Raw genomic sequence first — 25830 nt, 5'->3', positions numbered from 1 at the left:
TTTAAAGAAAGATGTTAGACACCACTCTTCTTAGGTCAGGTATTTCAGTCTTGGCTTCCTTAAATCTTAGTCACTTGCTACTTTTCATAGCTACTTGTTCCATAGTCACAGCCATTTCTAGTCATATAATGATGACTTTTGAACTTGTTCTCCTCTTTATCCTGTCTCCTGGTGCTTAATATGGCAAGGATCTAACAGTTACTTGGCCACAGCTGTAAACTTCACACTAAAAAACATGGGTTGCCTACAGAGGGAAAGACAGAACAAGCAAACTCAGCTCTTTTTCTTGCAAACAAATGGCCTCTCTGGGCGGGAGCCCTCAAGTGCTATTGCAGTCACTCTCTACACCCGTTTCCCTTACCTTCTGACTGTCCTTTCCATTCAAAACAAGACTCGCCTAACATCTTGAAAAGAAATAGCATAAGATGTCTTTGTGCTGGAACTAGTGGCTGGTGATTTCACGATGCGTTTGTTGCTGCATCACACTGTGTGATCCATGTTTTTCAGAGATCTTTTTAAGCATCCAGTTAGGTTAAGGCAGGCTTTCATTCACCCCCGGGAACTTCCTGTGCATCACAAAGGCAGCAGTTTCTACGGTGACTGTTCTCCGGTGCTGAAGGGAAAGGGTAGTTGATAAGCCATATTAAACTTAAAAATATTGAAATCTATTTATAGTTTCAAGCTCAAGCAGTGATATTAGACAGTGTTGTTTCAGCTGTTCAGAGAGGGCAACTGGTGTATGACTTTCAGTGTCAAAGGATTGTGCTGTCATACAGAGATAAAACCAGTCCTTTATTATCATCTCCTTTTGGATCTGTCTTTTCATCATCCAATAAAATGCAATTTATGTTTAAGCATCTAGACCTCACAGCTGGACATTCGTAAGTCAGATGTCACTCCAACATAAGCCATAATGGAGCAACTTCTGATTCTTAGCAATGGCAGCTTTTCTTCCTTGAACAGATTCCAACCTACTAGCTTTAATTCTCTGATTTATGTCTCACATAATCACAATAATAAAGCTCAGCCTGCCTGTTCAGACCTCACTTAAACACTGATGATGCTCTGTAAACCTTCAGACACTTTAGAAGCATCTTCACTCAATCCTTTCAAAGACTGCTTCAGAAGGCAAGTTCCTTTAGTTGCAGCACCCTTGTCATTATGGTCATGAAACTTCACAGGATGTTTTTTTACTTTCTTCTCACTTCAAGAGTCAATCCATTCAGGGAGTGTATGTGGACAGTTGGTTATAGAAAAAGAGGAACCTCCATCTCAAAGGACTAGATCTTATAGCCCTTTCTAAAGTGTGCAGAGGAATCCAGAATCTTAGCTGTTTTTTGGTGGAGTTTTTTTGTTCTTTAAATAGATACGAGACTGTCCAGATCCTTCCTACACTATATTTTTAAACTCCCCTGAGTTATCCTTGAGGCTGTGTCTAAGTTCCAGCATACCATTTGTGGCTCTCAGTTCTCTACACTCTTGAAGAAGATTCTTTTATTTTCACAGAACTGCATGTTTCAAGAAATCATCCTATTTATTCAGGTCCAATATTAAAAGATCATAGAGGAGGAGTCATTCTCACATGAAAACTGACAGTCAAAACAATAGCAACCAAAACTTGCTATGAGTTCCTTGCTTTGTATCCTTCTACTGTAGATAGTCCGCACTCTGCCTGAGTTACCATGACCTTGAGATATGTCTGTGTTCCAGATGACTGTCATTCTGGCTGGCAGCCATTGTGGCATCCATACATTCATCAAACAGCATGAAATTATAGAAGCCTGTAAAGCTGATGCTTAGTAGTATGAACCTGCAGCTATTGATTGCATGAAGGTATCCAAGACCCATCACCAGCTAGCTAGGTAGTACAAAAAGGGTTTCTTGTGAGTTGTCTTTTAGAAATGTTGACTTTTTTAGAATAGTTGTTTGTCATATGATGCAAGTATGTTTTTAAATGCCTAAAGTCTTTAAAAATAAGTAATAAATAGACTAATTATTAAGAGGAATAAAATAAGAGTATCCTGACTTAGGATTCAAAGGGAAGGCAGTGATAAGCCTTTTAATAAGTGCAAAGGAAATATATAAAAATGAAATCCAAAGAGACTAATTAAAATGTGACTTCAGATTTTGTTTTGAATATAGTAGAATTTTTGTTGATTTATACTTGCAACATCCAGAAAAACAGGAGCAGAAGTCTATTAGGATAAGTCGGCTATCCTAATAGATGACACTAGATAATATTTGATCGGGAATTTTATTATCAGCTCAATGTGAATGCAAAATTTGCTTGCTGAGGTGTAAATGGTGTAGGTTTATAATATAGGTAGGTATGGCACTTTTTATTATAAAGTGTTACTTCACAAGTTAAACTAAAATATAAATCTTTACTTTTATTCCATGTATTTCTTTCAACTTTTCATGCATTTTGAAATCCAGATCATAAATTATACAGATAGATTAAGGATCACGAATACAGAATGAGTTTATATGTATGTGTGTACACATGCAAATAAAAAAAAAAATTGAGTAGTGCATACTGATAGTGGAGAAATTAATATTTTCAGATAGTAAGTTTATAAATGGAAAAATCAGATACTGAAAGTTAGTTTCTGTTTCCAAATGTTTTCAGGTATGGCATAGCTAACGATGATGTTTCTGGTTAAAACTCTTGTTTTTCTCAAAATGCAATAGATCATGTTCCAATATGCATGCTTGTGCAATTCTACTGTCTCATGTACACTTAAGCTATTTAATTGTAAAAAACAATAACATATTTATATCCAATTTCAATTAAGCTTTTCAAAAGGTACACCTAGCTGTGTCTTTGTTAAGACACAGGAAAGAGGAAAAACAGTTTTTTGACTAAATGAAACACAGGTTTTGGAGACCAAGGCCAGTTTACAGCTTCTCACATCAGATCAAAGAATGAACTCTGTAACTCTGTTTTGAATATGTAGAAAACAGAGGTTTTTAGTATAACAATGGTACCAAGATGTTACAAGTATTGATATTTGTAGAAGACTGTAAGCTCTTTCTGCTATAGAAACGCAAGTACTCATCACCATTAATCATGGTACTACAGAAATTAAAGTAAAGATTGAGCAATATATATCAGAGAAATGCAGTATAATTTAATCTGCTAAGGCTGAATCTACTGTTATTTTTAGGACTTCTGATTGCAAAATGGTAACTCAGCAAAAAGAAGTCAAAATCTTGTTCACGGGCAAAGAGGAAGCACACAATATGTATAAGTAAAGCCAAGAATTAATTGTTGTATAATGGAAATCTTAACAGTTTAATTCAAGAAACATTATTAGTCTACATCTAATTATTACAGAAAAAGAAAAAATAATAGTGCAGTTAGAGTACTTTTATACAAAAGTCTCAATAGTAATAATAATAACAATGGCTATAACACTAGTAAAATTGTAACATAGTTCTTAGTTTCTGTCTATTGGGGTTATGCTTACCATTCCATTGCTCCTCTAAATCTTAAAATCAGTAGTTTTCGACTGCTGGAGAGTTTAATACCAGAAGTCATCTGCCTCTGCAGTCTTTCATTGGCATGAATATGACAATGATGTTGCTGCTTTCTTCTTGCTCCCCTAAGACCCACTTTGGGTAATTTTTATATGTTTGCTAACATACTTTTACACCTTTATCTTTCTTTATTGATCTGCAGCTACAGTTCACATTGCATCCAAATTTACTATATACGATATGCTTTTTGTATATTATATACTGTGTTTTTGCTCTCTTTGTTACCCCTAAACCCAATTTTGTCCTGCTCCAAGTCTACATTTCTTGACCTATGGTGAGTGGTTTATAGCTGTGGAGTCCACAGTGCCAAGCCTGTACTTCATCTCTTATCATTCCATGCTGTCTACCCCTGTAGACCTCATCCTGTCTCTCCATTTCTCAAGGCCTATGCAGTTACATGAAACCCACATTCCCTTATCCTACATAATTCTGTAAAAGTCATAAATATCTCATTCTAATAGAACAACTACTTGTTACAGCTATGTGTATAAAGCTATAGTTGTACTATGTAAAGATATACAAAAGTAAACTAGCCATAGAGACCTGGTCAATAAGAGAAATTCCTGTCATAGAAACAAAGTAAAACAAAGCTGCAGCCATACCAAGAAAAGCTGAGACAGGGCAAACCTGGCAAACACCAGTCCTGAGGCCTTGCAAATTCAGTACAAAGGTTGTGACCTGTTCCTAGGAATGGCAATACTGCATTACAGGGCTATGTGGTTACAAGGTAGTAGGGGACCAGAGGTGGAACAGTGAAATCAGCTGTAACAGAGAGTTATTCTAGGTGACTGACTTGGCATTCTAGTGGTGGCTGGGTGTAGTGAGACTTATTAATATGTAGGTGTATTTAAACTTATTATTTGTATAAGAAAACATCCACGGTATAAATAAATGACTGGTCTCATGATATTCTTTTCTCTCACAGCACATATTAAGCGGTTCTAAGGTTTTGTACTTCTTAGCTAAAGGATGACAGCAAATATTTATTTCTCAGAAATTACTCTTCCAGGAGTCCATGTTCAGCAGTAAAATATTTTTGAATGATCACTGCACTGTAAAAAACAAACAAACCCCAAAACCTAGTGAAGCTTTTATACATATTTGTCTGTCTGTATGTATTATTGGACTATATGTTTTTATATATGTATGGATAGGTAAAGCTATTGTGTTTGGTGATACTAATTGGTTGTATTCTGAAGGCCAAAACTGCTTTCTACTATGTGTATCTGGCAATCTGCTGCATGTAATAATACACTCTTTCTGTGCACATATCTCAAATGAGCACTGAGGCAGTCTGCCCAAGGGAACATAGTTAGATCTCAGTGGGAATGAGCAGGGATGTGTTTTTCAAGACTTGAACATTCACACCTGAAATCCAATTACATGTCCACAATGGGTTTGATTCATGCCTGCTTTACACTTTTTCATCTACAGTTACATGTGTTTTAACAGACCTTTAATCATCTACGCCTTAAGTGTCTGTCGTGCATTTAACCATGTTTCTGTTTCAACTCATCCTGAGTGTCACTCTCTTCCAGGATGTAAATGACCTGTACTTTTCATCAAAAGGTGTAATTATGGTGCATCCTGAGCAGAGCAGGAAACTGGGTCATTGTTCTTGTTGCTCTCTATGTCAGATTTCAGTCATAAAACAAAAATTTGCAGATCCCACAGAATGAAGCTCGAGCAGATAGATTTTCCTACTAGTTTTGCCACAGGCGAGCATGATTATTTAAATTGTCTACATTTTTTCAGCAATTGGGGAGGAGTAGATAAAAATTTAATTACTGAATTTTTTCATAATGTCACACACAGTAGCACAAAACTTGGGTGCTATATGACTGCATGGCTTAGAGTTTTTCAGATGGCTTTGATTGATTTCTTTATTTGTTTGGATTTTTAAGTACATTCTGATACATCTGACTTCATAATTTTGCTCTTAATTTGGTTTTGTAAAGTTTTGCGATTTCAGGTAACTGAAGTATTAACAAAATTCTTTATCTATCAAGGAAAAACCATTTGTGACAGCGAAATAGATAAGTGAAAAATTATTTGTAATTGATAGCATGTGAGTGAAACATTAGAAGACCTAAACATCTTTTGGGTTGCTCTTTTCCACTTTGTTTCATAGAACACAAACTATTTTTGTAGAAAGACCATTTATATGGGGGAGACATCATTTGCTTCACATATTGAAGCAATCATATTTTTAATTTGTACTTAAAACACATATTTAATGAGGAAAGAAAATATAGTCATATAAAATGCAAATTAATTTTATGGTTCTAATTTTCAAAATCATAATCACTAAGATCTTTTCACTACAAAACAACTTCTGTAACCTGATAAAATGTTAAACAAATATCGTCTTCCTGACACTAATTATTACAGAACCTTCCCCTTTCATATTTTACTTTAAAGGTACATAGGAAGTTGTGCCTCGAGTATTTTCTCTTAGATAAGTACAGCTTTAAGATACTGCACTTCTATTAATTCCCATGCATGGCAGCATTGGACAGTTGACATCATAGATCTCTTATTATTCCTTTTATCATTTAAGAGTATCCTACTCTGAGGAGGGGAAGCGGAGAGGGAGGTGCTGACCTCTTCTCCCTGGTATCCAGTGACAGGACACATGGAAAAGGTTCAAAGCTGCACCAGGGAAGGTTTGGACTTGACATTAGGAAGCATTTCTTTACAGAGAAGGTGGTCAGACACTGGAACAGGTTTCCTAGAGAGGTGGTCGATGCCCCATGTCTGTCAGTGGTTAAGAAGCATTTGAACAATGCCCTTAATAATATGCTTTAACTTTTGGTCAGCCCTGAAGTGGTCAGGCAGTTGGACTAGATGATCATTGTAGGTCCCTTCCTACTGAACTATTCTGTTCTGTTCTGTTCTATTCTGTCCTATTCTACCCTAATCTATCCTATTCTATTCTACTCTATTCTGTTCTACTCTGTCCTATCCTATCCTATTCTATCATATGCCTGACAACAAAGGCCATATTACATGTATTGCCTTAAGTTCTTGGCTTCATGTAAAAAAGGCCACCAATACGTTATTGAGCATAGAAGATGTCAAAGGATGACATTTATTACACTTTAAAATGTATTTGTTTTCATTTATCTTGATCAAATTATTTTTTCATTTTCATTTCAGGTTATAAAGACTTAATATCTTTTCTTGGTCAAGTATTAAAAAATAGTTCTAGCCTTCAGGGATATTTTGTGCTCTGCTTTTGTTATGAAGTGTTGGGACACAGTTTTATCATGTTTTCTCAAGCTCTTTGGTACAATGCTGTTATTTTTGTTCAAGATAGATCAGTTTTACTGAAGGCTAAACCTGAACATGATTTTTCGAAATCAATGCCCCCCCCCCCAACTGCATTACAAAGTCTTATTCTGCAGCTCTGTGAGATAAAATCTTGGCTAATATCTTCATGTTTCTAGATGAATAAGAATTTCAACAAGAAAGTCATTAAGAGCACATCTTTGGAAGCAAGCTAGCTTATTTAAAACTGGTCTAAAAGTCTTTGAAATTTTTCTGTAAAGACAGCCTTCCCTTTTTTTCTGTTATTTTATTGACAGCACATATTGCTGTTAAGTAAAATTAAAATAGTTTTTTCTGGAGTAAATTATTTATACATTATACACTATGATTTAAAAATAAGTCACGTCACATAGTACTGCAAAGGGAAAACTTCAGCTACCCTTTTCTACTATTCTCTTTACATTATAATGGAGTTTTTACAGACTGTCCTTATTGTATATTCATTACAAATGATGCCTAAGCGAACTGACAGAAACTGTTCTGTTTACCCATATATAATTTGAATTAGATCCAAATAATGGCTTGTGCCCCAATGTGTTCTTGCAGGGCACTATTACCTGCATATTTGAGCAGATTGCTATATGGGTTTGAGACTAATGACCAGAGATTATCTTCACTGATTCTGGTATCATTTTTTACCAATATAGGTAAAGAATAGCTCTACTCAAGTGCTTACAGACGCAAAGATGTAAAATCAAGGTAGATGATATAAGGATCAAGCCTGTAATCCTTAAAGTCAATCATATTTACCACTTTCTCTTAACACAGATAAATTTCATGGCACAGAATGGCACAGGATTGAAATAAATATATTAATTATCACTGAGATATGAGGGATATTTTCAACATAAGTATAGGATTTGAGAAAGTACATTCAGGTGTGGGAGATTAGATTTTAAAGCTGAGGTAGATAGACTTTAATTACAAAAAGATTAAATATGTAATCAGTTTTTGTGTTGTGCTTTTTATTTTTTGAAATTTCAACTATCAGAAGCATTGCTGAATGCAATATTTAAATGCAAATACCTTAATCAGTAATTTTATTAAAAGTAATTTTAATGTTTCACTTTAAGACAATTCTCCTATATGGTTATGGTGGGTTGACCTTTGCTGGCTGTTAGGTGCCCACCAAGCTGCACTCTCACTTCCCCTTCTCATCAGGACAGGGGGAGAAAATAAGACGAAAAAGCTCATGGGTCAAGATGAGGACAGGGAGATTGCTCACTGTCATGGTTTAACCTCAGTTGGCAACTAAGCACTACACAGCCGCTCGCTCACTCCCCCCCCACCCGGTGGGATGGGGGAGAGAATTGGAAGAGCACAAGTGAGAAAAACTCATGGGTTGAGATAAAAACAGTTTAATAATTGAAATAAAATGATAATAATAATAATATGATAATAATAATAATAATACACAAAGCAAGTGATGCACAGTACAATTGCTCACCACCCGCCGACCCATGCCCAGCATGTCCCCAAGCAGCGGCCCCCCCGGCCAGCTTTCCCCAGTTTATGTACTGAGCATGACGTCACGTGGTATGGAATGTCCCTTTGGCCAGTTTGGCTGTGCCCCCTCCCAGCTTCTTGGGCACCTGCAGCCTTCTCAGTCGGTAGAGCATGGAAAACTAAAAAGTCCTTGGCTAGTGTAAGCATTACCTAGCAACAACTAAAACATTGGAGCGTTATCAACTTTGTTCTCATCCTAAATCCAAAACACAGCATTGTACCAGTTACTAGAAAGGAAATTAACTCTATCCCTGCCGAAACCAGGACACTCACCAATTACCCTCATGGGCAAAATAGACTCAACTTGGGGAAGATTAATTTATTGCCAATTAAAAATAGAGTAAGATGGTGAGAAACAACGATAAAAACTTCTTCTTGGGCCCAACTCTTCTACATCCTATGCCACCAAGTGGTGTAGGGGGGTGGAGAATGGGGGCTGCAGTCAGTTCATTAACAGTTTTTTCTCTGGCACTCCTTACTCACACTTTTGCCCTGCTTAGTGCGGGGTTCTTCTCATGGGATAAAGTCCTTCATAAACTGCTCGAATGTGGGTCCTTCCCATGGGCTGCAGTTCATGGCTCCTTTCCTTGTTATTCGTGGCCAGTAAATTAAAAAATTTGGTGTCACATGCTAACATTCTTACTACTTCCTAGACCGTAGGTAGTTCAAATCTCTCCAAAATAGCAAGATCGTTTCTTTTTTTGGTTTAAATTTTCATTTATTTTCTGGCTCAAAAGTATACATTCTAGTTTAATACAAGATTACTTAAATTTTATTGTATTTAGAATATTGTCACAGTATTTATTGGAAAAAATGTAATTTTGTGAGATGAAACACAAACAGCTATGACAAACTTCTGAAAGCTAACCTATTTGTGAGGTAATAATTTAAACAATTTCTTTTTAATAGATTGAGGTGTTAGACAAAGTAATAGGAGGCTATTTCAACATGAAAATCTTTATGTATTTTGTTTACTTTAACAGGGCTAGAATTTCAGCCTTGAACTTTGGTTTATTAGAGTAATACAGGGAATTATTTAGAAAATAATTTGTTCTTATTTCAAAAGTACACTTGGACCAACAAGCCATGTAGTTGTACGTTTTAAAAACACAGTAGGAAGAAAAGCTTGGGGGAAAATGCAACTTTCAAAGTTAGTTTAAGCTAATCTGGAAATATGAATGCCAAATTTTCATATTCATAATTTTTTCTTATCGGCAATTTAAACACGGGGCAAACTTATTTTTATTCAGAATGAAGTTAACCTCAATATATTTAAATTTCATTGTAGTATATAATATTATCTAAAAACTGTCCAGATTTATATAAAACCTTGGTGTTATGACAATGCAATGTCCATGTAATATTGCTACACTTTTATTACAGGAATATACATTCAGCCATAGTTCATTCATTTTCATCATGTGCATAAAAATCTTGTATGTATAAATATATATAAACAGTTCATATGCCTTAACATTTTAATTAAGAGGTTTTCTATAAGAAGCAGGGTCATTCTTGTAAGATCAAACACTTCAGGACATGAGGGATACAATTCATTTGGCCACCCTCAGTTGTCTATTACTATATGAGATGCTCAGGTATTCAAGATGTCCATGCAAAGCTAGCAGATATGACACAGGAAAATCACACCCTTCTGGAGAGGCGGTTAGAAGTCAGGCAGGATGTAAAGGCATTCTAAATGACAGAAAATAAGAGTGTTGGCATCTGAATTCAGCCCAAAGAAGGATACACTATATCCTGACTTACTGTTTGCTTTTTCTTTAAAATTTCATTTCCATAAATACAATCTTTCATTAGCACAGTAACAGTAATATACCTGCTTTATCAGAGTTTCTAACTTGGCTCAGTGTGGTTCAGACCTTTCCATTTTCTATTCTGAATAGCATTAAACAGTAGTTGAACTCTGAGATTATATACATTTCTAGCAAATTAATTCCACTGATACATTTTTCTGAGGCATTTGCTTCTATAAATATTTAGGCATCTCCCTGTACCTCTGGAGGCTTTCCAGTATTCACTTCAATTGCCTGGTTGCACAATACAGTGTGATGCCAAGATTTGTCTCCCTTTTAAATGAAATAGTTTGTGCCCTTGGAACTATTTTGCCATAATAACAAGAAACTGACAAGCTGAAGCACTCTACTTCTCAGAGAAAACAGGTGCTTATGGACCTTTCTGCTACTGTTGATAGACTGTTAGTACTGAAGGAAGCTATCTTTAAAATTAGTTTCTTAGCTATAGAGTGCATGAAATATAGGCTTTACCCAACATGTTCGGCCAAAAATAACATTTGAGTTAGAACTACTTAGTTTGGTTATAAGGATATAGAATTCCCATAATGAATTCTTGTTTAAAGTCATGAACACACACACTGCTTTGTTATTTTGTTACTGTTATCTCCTGGATATTCCACTGGCCAACATATCATTACAAAGGCATATGAATTCCCTCAATTTATCTTGTACAATGATGTTTGAATTGGGACATATAGAATTCATTAGATTTTTTTTAATATCTACTTTTTCTGATGTTTGAATGTTTGTCATATTTTGTTCATGCTTTACATGAAGTTTAAGTAAGAAGAATTAAAATGTCAGAAAACTCTTGATGAATTATACTGTTAAATAAGTAATTTTCAAGGACCTGAAATGAATTGCCTGAAGTACTACACAATAATAGCAGAGCTGAGATTTAACTCTCCAGATTCCTACCTAGGTCTCTGTCTAGAGAATTATTTGTGTTTGAATAAAATGGATGTGCACCTCTGATACGTAACCACTTCTTCATGTAGCCCTTTACTTCTTGTACTCTATCAAGCCACATATCCACTTTGGATTAATTCATAAAATTAACCTATTGTTTAAAGACTGTAGGAAGTAAAACAACAATCAAACAAGGTAAACTAAGTATGTTTCTCCTGCTTGAATTTCTGAGGCCAAAAATATTCATGTGCTCATTTAACAAGTAAGACTCTCAGCCTTTATTTAAATTGGAGCTCTTATCTGGTGATTCATGTATTCTTAGATAGTTCATCTATAACTTGTTTTTAATAAATATTAACTGGGGGTTTTTCATTTTCAAATTTAAAGAACAGTATTTTCAGACCTTGTTTTGAACAGCAAATCTAAAAGTATTTCTTTAATTTTTATCATTGCTGTGTCTTTTCCACAAGTGGGTGCTGCTCACCATTTTAGAAAATGTGCTTAAAATGTTTTGAAAAACTTCTCCAAAGATATAAGCACAGTTGGAATTATTTTTCATGAATGGCAAGGAAAGATAGTGTATAGTGCTTCTTTAAAGCTTATACTTCCATATTTGTTTCCTACTGATATTCTGACAGAGCAGCAGCAGGAGCAAAAATGAAAGGCATATACTTGGCATTTTCCTTTGGCAGAAAATGAAAAATAGAAGAACATGCTACTATATAAGAGAATTGTCTTTAAAATTGTCCAAAAGTTATGAATTTCAACCTTTTAGTGTGAACATATGAATGTTTGTCTCCTCTTGCAATTTTGCTTTTTATTCTTTTAATTTGGATTTTCTCTGTCAGAGTTAAATCAAGATGATTGATAATTCAATAAAAATATGGCTCATGTAAATTTGTGAAACATTCCTTGTGCTTTGGTATTTGACTTAAAAATTAACTTTTAATGCTTTATACTATTCTGTGCATTTAGAAATGGCAACAAATTTGCATATATATAAAAGAAACCAAAAAGAGAAGAGGGAAAATGTCTTAATGGTTAAGATGGTAAACTGAATCTTATAGAATCATAGAATCATAGAATCATTGAGGTTGGAAAAGACCTCTAAGATCACCGAGTCCAACCGTCGACCCAACACCACCACCCACTAAACCATGTCCCTAAGCGCCTCATCTACATGTCTTTTAAATACCTCCAGGGATGGTGACTCTACCACTTCCCTGGGCAGCCTCTTCCAATGTTTAACCACTCTTTCAGTAAAGACATTTTTCCTCACGTCCAATCTAAACCTCCCCTGGCGCAACTTGAGGCCATTTCCTCTCGTCCTATCGCTAGTTACTTGGGAGAAGAGACCAACACCCACCTTGCTACAACCTCCTGTCAGGGAGTTGTAGAGAGCGATGAGGTCTCCCCTCAGCCTCCTTTTCTCCAGACTAAACAACCCCAATCTTGACATGATATCTAGACACTATTGCTGAAGATTAAAATCTAATTTGGCAACAAGCTTCTTATCTGACTGACATATTGTAGCAGCTCTGATAACTCTGAAATCATCATTGTGGGTTTTTTTTTTGTGTGTGTCTCCCTCTACACAAGAAACAAAACTATGTTTAATAATGTTCTCATTGACTTACTGTGGATGTATTTAAATTACTTAAATAAATTATTAGTTATAGAACTATTTTACATAATCAAAAGCTACCAGTAAAAATGGCACTTCATAGTAACAAGAATTTTATTATCCTAATTTTTGCGGTTAATTCTATATTTTTTTCGAATTGTAGCTTCCAGCCATTCTATGTCCATATATATATGTCTATATATACATATTATCAGAAAGTTATTCCTTATAAGATTATTCCAAGATCAGTGTCAAATCACTTCTTAACCTTTACTACATCAACAAAATGAACCGATTTTCTTAAGATTATTGTTATTGTTTTCTTTTAAAGATCTCAAATTCTTCAGCCTTAATTAACTTGCTGAGGAATGACTATGTTGGATATGTCAATTACATTCGAAGTAGAGAATACAGAAAAGCTATGTTATCATAAGCAATCCAAAGAATAAAAAGTGATGGGGAAAAAGACAATCTGTGTTTACTTACCTGAGAAATGTTTGGGGCATAGGGCAGGCAGCTGGTGATACTCATTATAAAACAAACTATTGGATTTGAAAAATACGGTGTTTTTTTTTTTTATTCTTGTAATTATACTATTATTTTTTCTTTCTTTTTTAAAACAGCATCAGCACCTTTTATTTTACTTTATCACTATTATTTGATTTATTATTACTTTTATTTGCTTTTTACCTTTATTTAGTTTCTACCAGGTGTGGTTATTAGGTTCATTTTCAAGTCATTAGTGGGGCCTAAAAGGAAAATAAGTTCCTGAGAATGAGAAATATAAATCATAATGCCAATATTGAAAAATAAGCAAATTTCTTTTTATAATTGCTTTTTAAGTAACTGCAATTGTTTAATAAAGGTAGTACAAAAAGCCTTCAACATTTCTTCAAAATAAGAAACAATAATCCAAGTGTTTTCAGTAAATTTGCTGTCACTCAACAAAAACTGGAGGTATTAAAATTTTGCAGGACAGGCCCTTCTTTTTGGCCTAAACTTTATTTTGTCTGTTTGGAGAAAACCTATTTCAACCTGGGAGTTATGAGTTATTCATTTTGCGCCTTATTAATTGCAGCTGTATCTATGCCAAATTATGAATAATACTGCTGTGATTAATGGTTTACCTTTTAAGGGCTTTGAGGCAAAAGAAATAACTTGTTTCATAAAGTAATAGGAAAAAAAAGAGTTTTGCAGTCTTTCTTTACAAAATTCAATCTTAAGAGTATCAGCTACTCTATATCACTTCCCTGCTTTAAGAGGAAAATTGGTTATTAGGTATCCTATATTTAAAACAATTAATGTTTTCTAAATTAGTAACAGTTTTACATATCTATTTTTTTTATATCTGAGATGAAATATGTTCATCTCTCTTATATCTTCATCACTCTCAAGCAAATTCTTTGGTAGGATGAAAATGTGCATAGACGCAAAGTTTATTGCATTTAATTGGTTAAAATTATGCTGAATCATCTTTACTATCTGGAAAACAGCAGATGATCTACAATTGGAATACAATTTATGTCTAACTTTGGAAGCTCTTGCTAACTAAAATTTCATTATCTGGATGCAAAATTTGCTATGAGTAATATTATATATATCCATGATTTATGTATGGGCACAGGCATCTATGCCTTCAGGTACAACTGGTGTTCTTAATTTTTTCTTATCCATTTACAGTGGAGGTATATATCTTAGGAATCCTGTATCAGACACTGGTATAGCTTGGGCCAGTCTGACCGTTGAGGGAAATTTAGGCAGAACTGTGAAAATAAACAAGATTTTCATATGTAAGAAAAAATACTTTCTTTCAACCTAATATCTGTTTTAAAGGTCATAATTTTCACTCTTTCTCTTCTTGCTTTCTTACATTGATTAATAATACTTCAATTCAGTACATTTGAAGTTATAATCACAACTGGTCTACTGCTAAATTGTTTATGATTTTGGATCCATCTTCTCTTTTAAGGTAATAATTATACAGTTCTTGACTCTTCTAGATGAATCTTTAAAATGCTTTTTAGAAGAAACAAAATATTGTGTGTCTACTTAATTTATAAACCCCCCACCTTTTTCTCAAATACGTATTTAAATAATACTAATGTAAACGTCATTCTCCCCTTGTATTTCATACAAGCCAAAAAGTGAATAAAATTCTTGTAAAAATAAACAAAAAAAGAAAGAAAAAAATGCCACCAGAAACAAATTTGGTTGTACTTGACATCTTTCAATTTTATATCATTTCAAGGCAGATAGTGTTATGTAATGAATGGAGAAATTAATTAGGAATCTGGATACTACTGTTTCTCAGGCTATCAAATTTTTTTGCAACTTATTTTATGGCTTTGTATTTCAGTCTAAAATTGTAGTAATAAGGACTGCCCTCCTTGTAAAGCATGTTGATATCTTCTGAGTAAAATTATTTGTAAACCCAACTGTTACCATTCCTTCAAAAAAAAAAAAAAATCCTCTAACATTCCACAGTCAATAATTAAAAAGAAAAAGAAAACAAACCCCCTTGTCATGGTTTAACCTCAGTCGGCAACTAAGCACCACGCAGCCGCTCGCTCACATCCCCCCCACCTGGTGGGATGGGGGAGAGAATTCGAAGAGCACAAGTGAGAAAAAGTTGTGGGTTGAGATAAAAACAGTTTAATAATTGAAATAAAATGATAATAATAATAATAATAATAATAATAATAATAATAATAATAATAATAATAAAAATAATAATAATAATACACAAAGCAAGTGATGCACAGTACAATTGCTCACCACCTGCCGACCCATGCCCAGCCAGTCCCCGAGCAGCGGTCACACCCCCCGGCCCACTCCCCCCAGTTTCTGTACTGAGCATGACGTCACATGGTATGGAATGTCCCTTTGGCCAGTTTGGCTGTGCCCCCTCCCAGCTTCTTGTGCACCTCCAGCCTTCTCAGTCGGTAGAGCATGGGAAGCTGAAAAGTCCTTGACTAGTGTAAGCATTACCTAGCAACAACTAAAACATGGGTGCGTTATCAACTTTGTTCCCATCCTAAATCCAAAACACTGTACCAGCTACTAGGAAGGAAATTAACTCTATCCCAGCTGAAACCAGGACACCCCTTCATCTCTTTGTGGACATTTGCCTTCTTTTAATGTGAGTAGAGGTGGAAAGGCCTGTAGAGAGAACTATAGGCAATGGACAACACATAGTGCAGGAACAAGCTGGGCAATATGTTAAGGCAGTGTTGTGGGTTAACCCCGGCAGGCAGGTAGGCAGCTGAGCCCCACCCAGCCGCTTACTCACTCCCCTCCAGTGGGATAGGGGAGAGACCTGGAAGGGTAAAAGTGAGAAAACTTGTGGGTTGAGGTAAAAACAGTTTAATAGGTAAAACAGAAGCTGCACACACAAGCAAAGCAAAATAAGGAATTCATTCACTGCTTCCCATCATGTCGTGGTTTAACCGCAGTTGGCAACTGAGCACCACACAGCAGCTCGCTCACTCCCCCTGCCCTGGTGGGACAGGGGAGAGGATTGGAAGAGTAAAAGTGAGAAAACTCATGGGTTGAGATAAAAACAGTTTAAAAATTGAAATAGAATAAAATAATAATAATAATAATAATAATAATAATAATAATAATAATAATAATATACAAAGCAAGTGATGCACAATGCAATTGCTCACCACCCACTGACTGATGCCCAGCCAGTCCCTGAGCAGCGGCCCCCCGGCCAGCTTTCCCCAGTTTATGTACTGAGCATGACGTCACATGGTATGGAATATCCCTTTGGCCAGTTTGGGTCAACTGTCCTGGCTGTGCCCCCTCCCAGCTTCTTGTGCACCTCCAGCCTTCTCAGTCGGTAGAGCATGGGAAGCTGAAAAGTCCTTGACTAGTGTAAGCACTACTTAGCAACAACTAAAACATTGGTGCGTTATCGTAGAATCATAGAATCATAGAATCATTGAGGTTGGAAAAGACCTCTAAGATCATCGAGTCCAACCGTCAACCCAACACCACCACCCACTAAACCATGTCCCTAAGCGCCTCATCTACACGTCTTTTAAATACCTCCAGGGATGGGGACTCCACCACTTCCCTGGGCAGCCTGTTCCAATGTTTCACCACTCTTTCAGTAAAGACATTTTTCCTTACATCCAATCTAAACCTCCCCTGGCGCAACTTGAGGCCATTTCCTCTCGTCCTATCACTTGTTACTTCGGAGAAAAGACCAACACCCACCTCACTACAACCTCCTGTCAGGTAGTTGTAGAGAGCGATGAGGTCTCCCCTCAGCCTCCTCTTCTCCAGGCTAAACAGCCCCAGTTCCCTCAGCCGCTCCTCATAAGACTTGTTCTCCAGACCCCTCACCAGCCTCGTTGCCCTTCTCTGGGCACGCTCCAGCACCTCAACGTCCTTCTTGTAGTGAACATGGCCCAAAACTGAACACAGTATTCGAGGTGCGGCCTCACCAGTGCCGAGTACAGGGGCACGATCACTTCCCTACTCAACTTTGTTCTCATCCTAAATCCAAAACACAGCACTGTACCAGCTCCTAGGAAGAAAATTAATTCTATCCCAACTGAAACCAGGACACATTGGCAGGCAGGTGTTCAGCCATCTCCAAGAAAGCAAGGCTCCATCATGCGTAACAGTTACTGGGGAAGATACAAACACCATAACTCCAAACGTCCCCCCCTTCCTTCTTCTTCCCCCAGCTTTATATGCTGAGCATGACATCATATGGTATGGAATATCCCTTTGGTCAGTTGGGGTCAGCTGTCCCAGCTGTGCCCCCCCCCCCCCAGTTTCTGTGCCCCCCCAGCCTACTCACTGGTGGGGTGGTGTGAGAAAGAGAAAAGGCCTTGACTCTGCATAAGCACTGCTCAGCAATAATGAAAACATCTCTGTGTTATCAACACTGCTTTCATCACAAATCCAAAACGTGGCCCCATACTAGCTGCTATGAAGAAAATTAGCCAAAACCAGTACAGGCAGTCACCAGTTTCACACTATTTACTGGATCATGTTAACAAGGATGATGGTTATAAAGGATTGGATTCAGGTTCTAATTAAGACACCACTTTGTTGTCTGCAGATACATTAGGTCCTTGGACTTCTACTTTAGTTACTGGCATATGGGGAAGTAAATATAGAAAATATTTAGTGGCTAGAAAGCAGCATAGCTCTACGGGATCCATTAACTATGTTTGCTACATCTCTCCTGTGAATACCTAAAATGTTGGAAAGTTCCTAATACATTATTTAATAAAGTTGTAGTTTAATTAAAAATTTTCTCTGATTTTTTTTTGTTTCAGAATTTCTTTATTGTTTTCATTGGTGACTTAAATGAACTAAAACCCAGTTACAAATTTACATTCTTGCAAAAATATATCTTGCCTAAGAGATATATTTATAACAAATGTCATTGTTTCCATTATTTTAAAATGTTCTGTATTTGTATGATCCTGAGAAGAGAGTGCTGTTACTTTCTTAAAGAATCTTTGCAGAAAATGTCTTTAGTGTTATGTTTAAAAAACTCCCTCATATTTCAGAAAATGTTCCCATACATGTATTTTCTTCATGCTTACTGTTGCCATGGTCTCAGTATTGTGGTCATATTTCTATAAGGCATTCCTCTGTATTTATAACTTGTACCTACAAATAGTGATTATCCTCTGATCACACTAATTCAATATGGACATTCTTGTGTTTTTTTGAGTTAGTGAAAAGGAGATATCTGTAGTTCAAATTTAATCATCCATAGAATTTGTGCATAAGAGTTACCTAGTTTTATTTCTAGTCAATGATCTATGTTTCCTCTTCCACAGGATTTTGGGCATAGTCACAGTGACTCTTAAGACTCAAAGGCATATCACTGTAGGAGGGGTGGGCTGGGGAAACAGCACATTTTTAAAAGTTTTAAGGATTACTGGATCCATGTATGTATTCTCTAATGCTGGTATCATCTTTTGACATTGCTTCTATATTATGTTATTCTTTAAGTGAAATAGATGCTCCAAAACTTGGTTTAAGCATCTGGCTCGTTTCTTCTAATTTTTTTTCTTAAAAATTAAGAATCTGAAAGACTGTAGCAATATTTCTATGTTTGTGCCTGTAGCAATGGCTTCTTTCGCTTCCAAATCCCTTTGAGCACGAGGTGTCTGTAAAAGAAATGACAGAGTCAAAAACCTTTGCATTATGATGTTACTTCAAATTTTACACAGCAGCAGGGAGAAGATGCACTTTTTACTTTGTATTTACTATATTGAATGCATAAATTTCTAACATATTTAAGAGATAATAAAATAGGTCCTATTAGTGGTGAAAAGAACATGTACACCTAGGCATTTTGGAAATGTCACCTTGCCATTCTTCCCTACACAGGAAGAATGTCCATACAGAAATTTCTGTTAGTACAGCTCTGGTGCTGCTTTTCCCTATTACTTGCTATAGCAATTACAGCAGCAGAAGTATAAAGTGTGGGAGTGGCTAGGATAAAGGAAAATACTTCTAAGGAAAAAGTAATTATGACAGGAAACTCACTTGCAGAGCTTCCATTAGGTATCTCCTTAGGTGTCTCATATTTTTAAGCTTTTTTGTTTTCACAGTCTATTTATCTAATCATAAGTAATCATTCTGAATTGCTTATAAGGGAATTTTGTCTCATACATTTCAGAAAGCAAACAGGATCATTCTTCTGTATAATTGATCATCCAGAAACAAATATAATAGGTTTGGAAGTAATTTTTGTGTTTCCAGTTTTTCTTAATGAACATTAATTCTTTTCTTTATTTTAATCAGTTCAGAGTAAGCATATTTAATGATGATGATCAGATTAGTATTACTGGATTTTTTAAATTGTAAAACAACATTGAATCTGGGGAAGTGTCTTGGAGCTGCTTTTTTTCCCCCAGTATATAAATCAATATTATTTAACCATGTATGGGTATACTGTTCTTGCTGATATTGGTTCAATTCTTTTTAGTTCTTCCCATGCTGTATTCATATCTATATCCATACAAAATTTTCTTACATTCTTTCTCAAAAATAAACTGACAAACAATCCTCCCACCATCTAGCAAATCTTAAAAATCCTTCTGATGATTCACAGCTTTATCTACAGAGGAATTAATTTTATCTAAATATATCTATGTAAGCATTAGTCTTCTATAGTCATCCAAACTGGAAAGGGCAACTCTAAATGGCAGTTTGGTCCACCTTAAGACAGGTAATGTGACTTGTGTTCAGGGTGCCATTTTCTGTCGACTGACTGTAGAAGGAGCTATGATTAGACTGGGTGCTTAATGTTTACGTGGTAAACATGATTTCAGGTTTTATGAATCAGATTAAAGGAATTTAAGTTAGACTTCTTAACTCTCAATCATTTGAATGTCTTTCCAGCACATTTTATGTGTTAGCATAGAATAACAATTAGCATGGAAGTAAAGATAACAAGATTTTGTTTAATAGTGTCTAATATTTCTTCACACAGAATGTATTTCCCATAAAGAAACTTTTCTTGTGACATTTCCTATAAGCTTAACCAGGTCTTTAAATCTTTCATTTATGGTTTGTATCTAATTACTTTTTTGTAACTTATCTTATTATTAAAGAGGTGAACATTCACATTTGTTTTTAAATTGTAATGGAAAAGAGTTTGTGAGTCTAACCAAATGGAACATATTTAAATAATACATTACCATATTTTCTCATAGAATATTCTATCAGGTTTCCCCCCTCACATAAAATAAAATTTGCATTAAAAGTAAAAGTCTTATATACGTAGTTATTTTTATTGCCAGAAACAACTCTGCTTTTATGCTTCTACATATTTTTCTTGCTTTTATTTGTCTTTATTAGTCTCGATTTAGTAATAAAATTTTTCATGCTAACCACTGTTATATTCTAGGAATACTAGAAGATACATCAGGAGCAGATGGAAATGTATATTATTTTATCTACAGCATATTGCCTGAAATTCTTGTGATTATTGAAATATCAGGTAGATAATGCAGTACACTTTATCTCAAAATCTGGCAGGTCTGGAAAATATGCTGTAAAGGACCTGTATTAGATCACAAAACAAAATCTCTGATCTATTGCCAAAATAATTATACAGATATTTGTGTTAATAGTGTTTTTCATAGCTATGGATATCCTAGGACCATTTAGCTTTTCTTTAAACGTCCCACTCTTTCACCTTTTAATGACAGTCCTGTAAATATAAACTCCATTTTAAAACATACAAGGGGTCTTAGTCCTGGAGTCAATTTTAGCATACTTTTAAAAACATAAACATAGAAATAGCAGAGATGGCAAAGCAAGGTATGAAAACCAAGACATGAATTTGTAGCAAGAGGCAATATATTATCTTAGATCAATGGGTATTTTATTAAAAACAGGCTTTTCTTGGGTTAAAACTGAAGCAACATAGTTCAATGTAAGCTTCATCTACTCTAGTAGTGTAAGTTCCTCTCTGAAGTAGATAGAACTAGATTCTTCTCATTTTAACACAGAGAAATAAGATTTGCTGGCTTTCTTTTTTAATATTGAGAAAGTTTAAACAACTAGCTTAGCTTGGATGCTGCCTTTTTACAGGGCTAAAATTCAGATGAGATGAATTCTGCCTTGACGATCACATAGAAATAAACTTAAGTGGATGGAAACCATTGTTTTTTCACATGTTGCTGCCAAAATAGCAGCCTAATACAGCTGATGCAAAAAGCCCAAATCTGACCCAAATATTTTTTTAGCCACAAAACAGAAGAAAAGTTAATTGCATTTTCATGCAATGGCTGAAGTTGTGTGAACGTCTGCCCAGGGGTATCTGCAAAATTTAGTATAAAGATAAAATGAATAATTTTGTGGAAAATCACTGTGACTCTCTGAACTTTTATATCAAGTTGTCTGCAGAAACCTTGGTATCAAAATACAAAAAGGTGCAGTGTACATATGTATACATACATATAACCTGCAACTACTTCTCACCAATACAGAACTCTAAAAAGTGCTTGTCTTAGAAGTGTTCTTCTGTACAACACTATTTTAATTTCCATTTTCATACTTTATCTTATAAAATTACAGTTTCAGTAAATTATAAATACTTTTTCAAACCATTCTGAGGGATACATTTTTAATTTTCTGGGCAATTCATTATTAAATATTGAGTGAAATCGTAGTTTAGTGTTAGTAATTTATGTAAGGAAATATCTGCTTTTGTATTTCTGTGCACTAGCCTCCTCCACCTTCTTATGAATTGATAGTTCATACCTACCATCTTGTTATTGTATAATTCAACAGACAAGAAGGTTTTAACTTCATATACTTCCAGTATTACACTATGTAATTTTTATATAATTATTATAATTTTAAAAATTACTGCTGTTTACAATAACTTCTCAATAATAAGAACAATTACCACCAGTTAGAGGTGATTGGCATCTTTAGTATATGATATCTCTAAAACACTATGGCAAAGATTTCGGAAGTTTCTCCACTTCTGCTTTTTCTATATATCTTTCTCAAATCAAGTAAGACTAACTGAAATCATGAGTGAGTGCTTCATGACTCGACTTACGGTAGCCAAATAATTTTTTTTAAGACTAGAACAGATTAGATAACCTGTGGGTATGTTTTGAAATAACTGACTGACTTAATTTTAATAGGTCATAAAGCTTGCTTTTGAAGAGTTTGAACTGGAAAGAGGCTATGATACCCTTACTGTTGGAGATGCTGGGAAAGTTGGTGATACCAGAACAGTGTTGTATGTGTAAGTACAGAACTTCAGAAATTTTCCTTGGAAATTTTTTGTCATATGTTGTTTCTTCTGGGTCATGGAATATCTATTTAACTTTGTAATTTTAATGTATGTAATTTGTTTATATAATGTAAGCTTAAAATTCAAGTACTGTCAAAGAAAATTGTTCATTACAAAATTCACTGCAGATCTTTAGTGGCATCTTTATAGGTTTTAATATCAGAGACTAAAAACTGCAGAGAACTGAGATTAGATTTTTTTTTAATGCAAAAAAAGCTTCTTTTAAGAAGCAGGTACTACCTGTATAACTCTAATTGTACTCACAAGCAACCAAAGGAATAAAGAAAGGCTTAGATTTCAGCAAACAGAAAATACAACTTGTGTAAAATAAATAACCCATTGATTAATTTCAAAATTGTTATACTTAAAATTGGATTTGTGAACAAAATTTTCATGAAAGCACATAGGCTACTGTTCAGTAAAGCTAAACATGCTTCATGGATTAATATAATGTAATATAATATATATAATATAATACAATATAGTATGTAGAAAGTGTAGCAACTTACATAAATTTGAAGGAAAATTCCAAACTAAATAGCTAATCTTAAGATACAGGTCTTTAATACTGTCTGGGCTAATGGAAAGAATAGACTCCTGTGCAGATTGATTAATCTCATCTACCTTAACAATCTCATTTTGGTCGCATATGCTCACTTTCCTTCCTTCATAATGGGAGCTTGTGGTCACAAGCTATTTTAGTTGTAGCTTTTTGAGGGTTAAGTTAACATATGAATCCTGATCAGAGAATACAAAACAAAATTACAGAGTTAATAAATCAGGAATGACTAAATAAGAGAAACTAGCAGCATTTATTTCATAATAACATTGCACAGAAATCTACTGGATAAAGACAGTATTGAACACATTTGATAAAAAGAATCCATCATCATTTTATATTTTGAGGTTGTTTAATCCACATAAATTATTGAAATGTTTATTTTACATGATTAAAGCAAATAAGTGCACTTAATAATCACATAATTTATTTTAAATTAATTAGAATATTTTTTTTGAGGGACAAGTCTGAGGACAATATCTTCATTTGACTTATTTTTTATTAATTTATAATACTTATTAATGGCTACTTTCTGAACTATGATATCAAAGCACACAGAACTAGGTACCCCTAGTTTAATTTGTCTTAAAAGCTAAGACTGGAAAATTATTGGATTATTTGCATGACACGTGTTTCTTGTGTTGCAATAACAACTAGCTGCTCCTGAGTAAATTGAATTCCATGTTCTGAGTATCTGAAAAAGAAAATAGAAAAAAAACCCTGTTTTAAGAGTTTAGACTTTAAGCTAACAAGAAAAGACTTGAACTGGGAGTGAGAATTTCAACACCCATGTTTACTTTTTAAGTATTTTGCAGACCAATTAAATATTGCAGCAATCTTTCTGGGGTTATTAATTTAACTGCTTGTGATTGACAAAAGGGTTTGAAATTTTTCTTTTTTTATTGGGATACATTTTGGCTTACAGGAATCCCAAAACTCCTTCAGAGTAAAGTTTTTGAACTTAGTAAATTTGGTACCCTGAATTGTTCTTTCTGTTTGTTACACTGTGAGTACTTCACATATCAAAGTTTGCCTTTTTAAAATTACTTATCAAATAATTGTGAAATTTCTTTTTTTTACCTTTCCATTTGAAGAGATTTAGCCTGTGACTACATACTCCAAATTTATTTTCCAAGACTGCCTAAAAAAAATTTTTTTTAAAAAATCTAAAATAGTGTAGCTCATATTAATTGCTGTTTTTGGTATCTTAGGAAGGTAGGCCCTCATAATCACACCACCTCCTATAACTATTTTTCACTTTAATAACATTTTTAAGATCTCTGTGGCAGACATCCACTTCAGAATCTATTATTAGCATTTCTAGCACTAGTACAACGTGCTCACTAGAGACATGCAGTGCTACTTCTAGCCCTTCCTTCAGTATGATTTTTGACTAAAATAGCGACTGTTTTATCCTTATTACTCTACAGCCTATCACTTAGGATTACAGTACAGTGTTGGCCCATCTTTACTGTAAATTGTATCTTTGATGAAAACAAGGTCTGTGTAATTAAATTTATCTGCCTTTTGGGTTGCAATACTTTGTACTTTAACAATACCCTGAAAATCATTTGAGAAAGTAAATGATCAATAACTTAAATACAGTGGAAATACAGGAAGCCCAAGTATGAAACTACAGTGTCACAATAATCAGTAATGAATCTGAATTTCTGTTGTGACATTGTTTTTGCAGTTATTAAACACTGGATTGTATCATGCATTATGAAATACCTTATATTTAAACTGCATCACAGATACGCTCCATTTCACTTGCTTTTGAGAAAGGTCTCCTGTGGATGGAAAGTAACTTTCCTCATAAAACACTAGGTCCACTTGTAGACTACATTATCATGAGAAACCTCATAACTAAATGTCAAAGTGACTTTCTTACCAAAATTTTCTATTAGTTGGTTTTAATAACTTCTATTGTATTTAATGAGGTTTGAGCAGCACCTTGCAGGTTTTTTTATTCTTCTCAGGGGAATGAAGCAGCTTATAGCAAAGACTTTTCTGGCTAGATTTAAATTTCTCAGGATCTCTTAAAAAATAATATGGCTTTTCTTATGGTGAACAAGGTTCTGTTGGCAACTTAAATGCCAGCATTTTTGCAGAAATTCTACAAAATATCACTGTAGAAACTCATGCATTTGATTCTAAAGCTTCATAGCTTTTACAATTTTGTTTGAGCTAAATATGCAAAAAACCCACCCATTTCTGAATCCAAATCTAATTTCTAAGTGATTTGAACCTTTCCCCTCCATATAAAATTATCATGTCTGAACACACAAGCCTCAGCCCCGTGCAAAATTTTCCAACTTTCAACCACTAGAGCCCTCAAGGTAGTAGCTACTTCTGTGTGCTTTATTGTAAACTTAGTACTCAAACTTTACAAGAAGCTCAGTTATGCCAGGATGTTTATAAACCAGCCATCCAATGAACACTAGAAACTGGCTAGTGGCAGGTCAGTGAACAGGGGACCTTTAAATACTTGATGGGAAGAAGGTTGAGGAAGTTAACAAGGATGACTATACATAAATGATCAGTCCTAGCACAAGCTTTCTATAGTGTCCAAACTCTTAACCATTAGCAATTATCTGTGTAACCTCAAAGCTGTAGCACTACAGCTAGAGGGGAATAGGAAGGGATACTGATGTTTAAAAAGGAGAAAAAAATTAAGTATAGACTGTCCAGCTCAAATTTAATTTTTGGAAGAAATTGGAAAAATAATTAGAAAAAGTCTTTTAAG

At 34.7% G+C, this 25830-nt stretch overlaps 1 protein-coding gene across 1 annotated transcript in view; it reads left to right on the top strand.

Annotated features, from left to right (window-relative positions):
- The window catches only part of CSMD1 (CUB and Sushi multiple domains 1), a 1284461-nt gene that overhangs the window by 887421 nt on the left and 371210 nt on the right, over nt 1-25830 (top strand). Inside the window, exon 11 of the mRNA XM_076332906.1 lies at nt 22374-22477. Coding sequence (XP_076189021.1) covers nt 22374-22477 — 104 coding nt within the window. The remainder of the gene's footprint in view (nt 1-22373; nt 22478-25830) is intronic.

The sequence above is a fragment of the Aptenodytes patagonicus genome, chromosome 3 (assembly GCF_965638725.1).
Source record: "Aptenodytes patagonicus chromosome 3, bAptPat1.pri.cur, whole genome shotgun sequence".
NCBI lineage: Eukaryota > Metazoa > Chordata > Aves > Sphenisciformes > Spheniscidae > Aptenodytes > Aptenodytes patagonicus.
The sequence above is the reverse complement of the archived record's forward strand: the minus strand, read 5'-3'. Positions and strand labels throughout refer to the sequence as shown.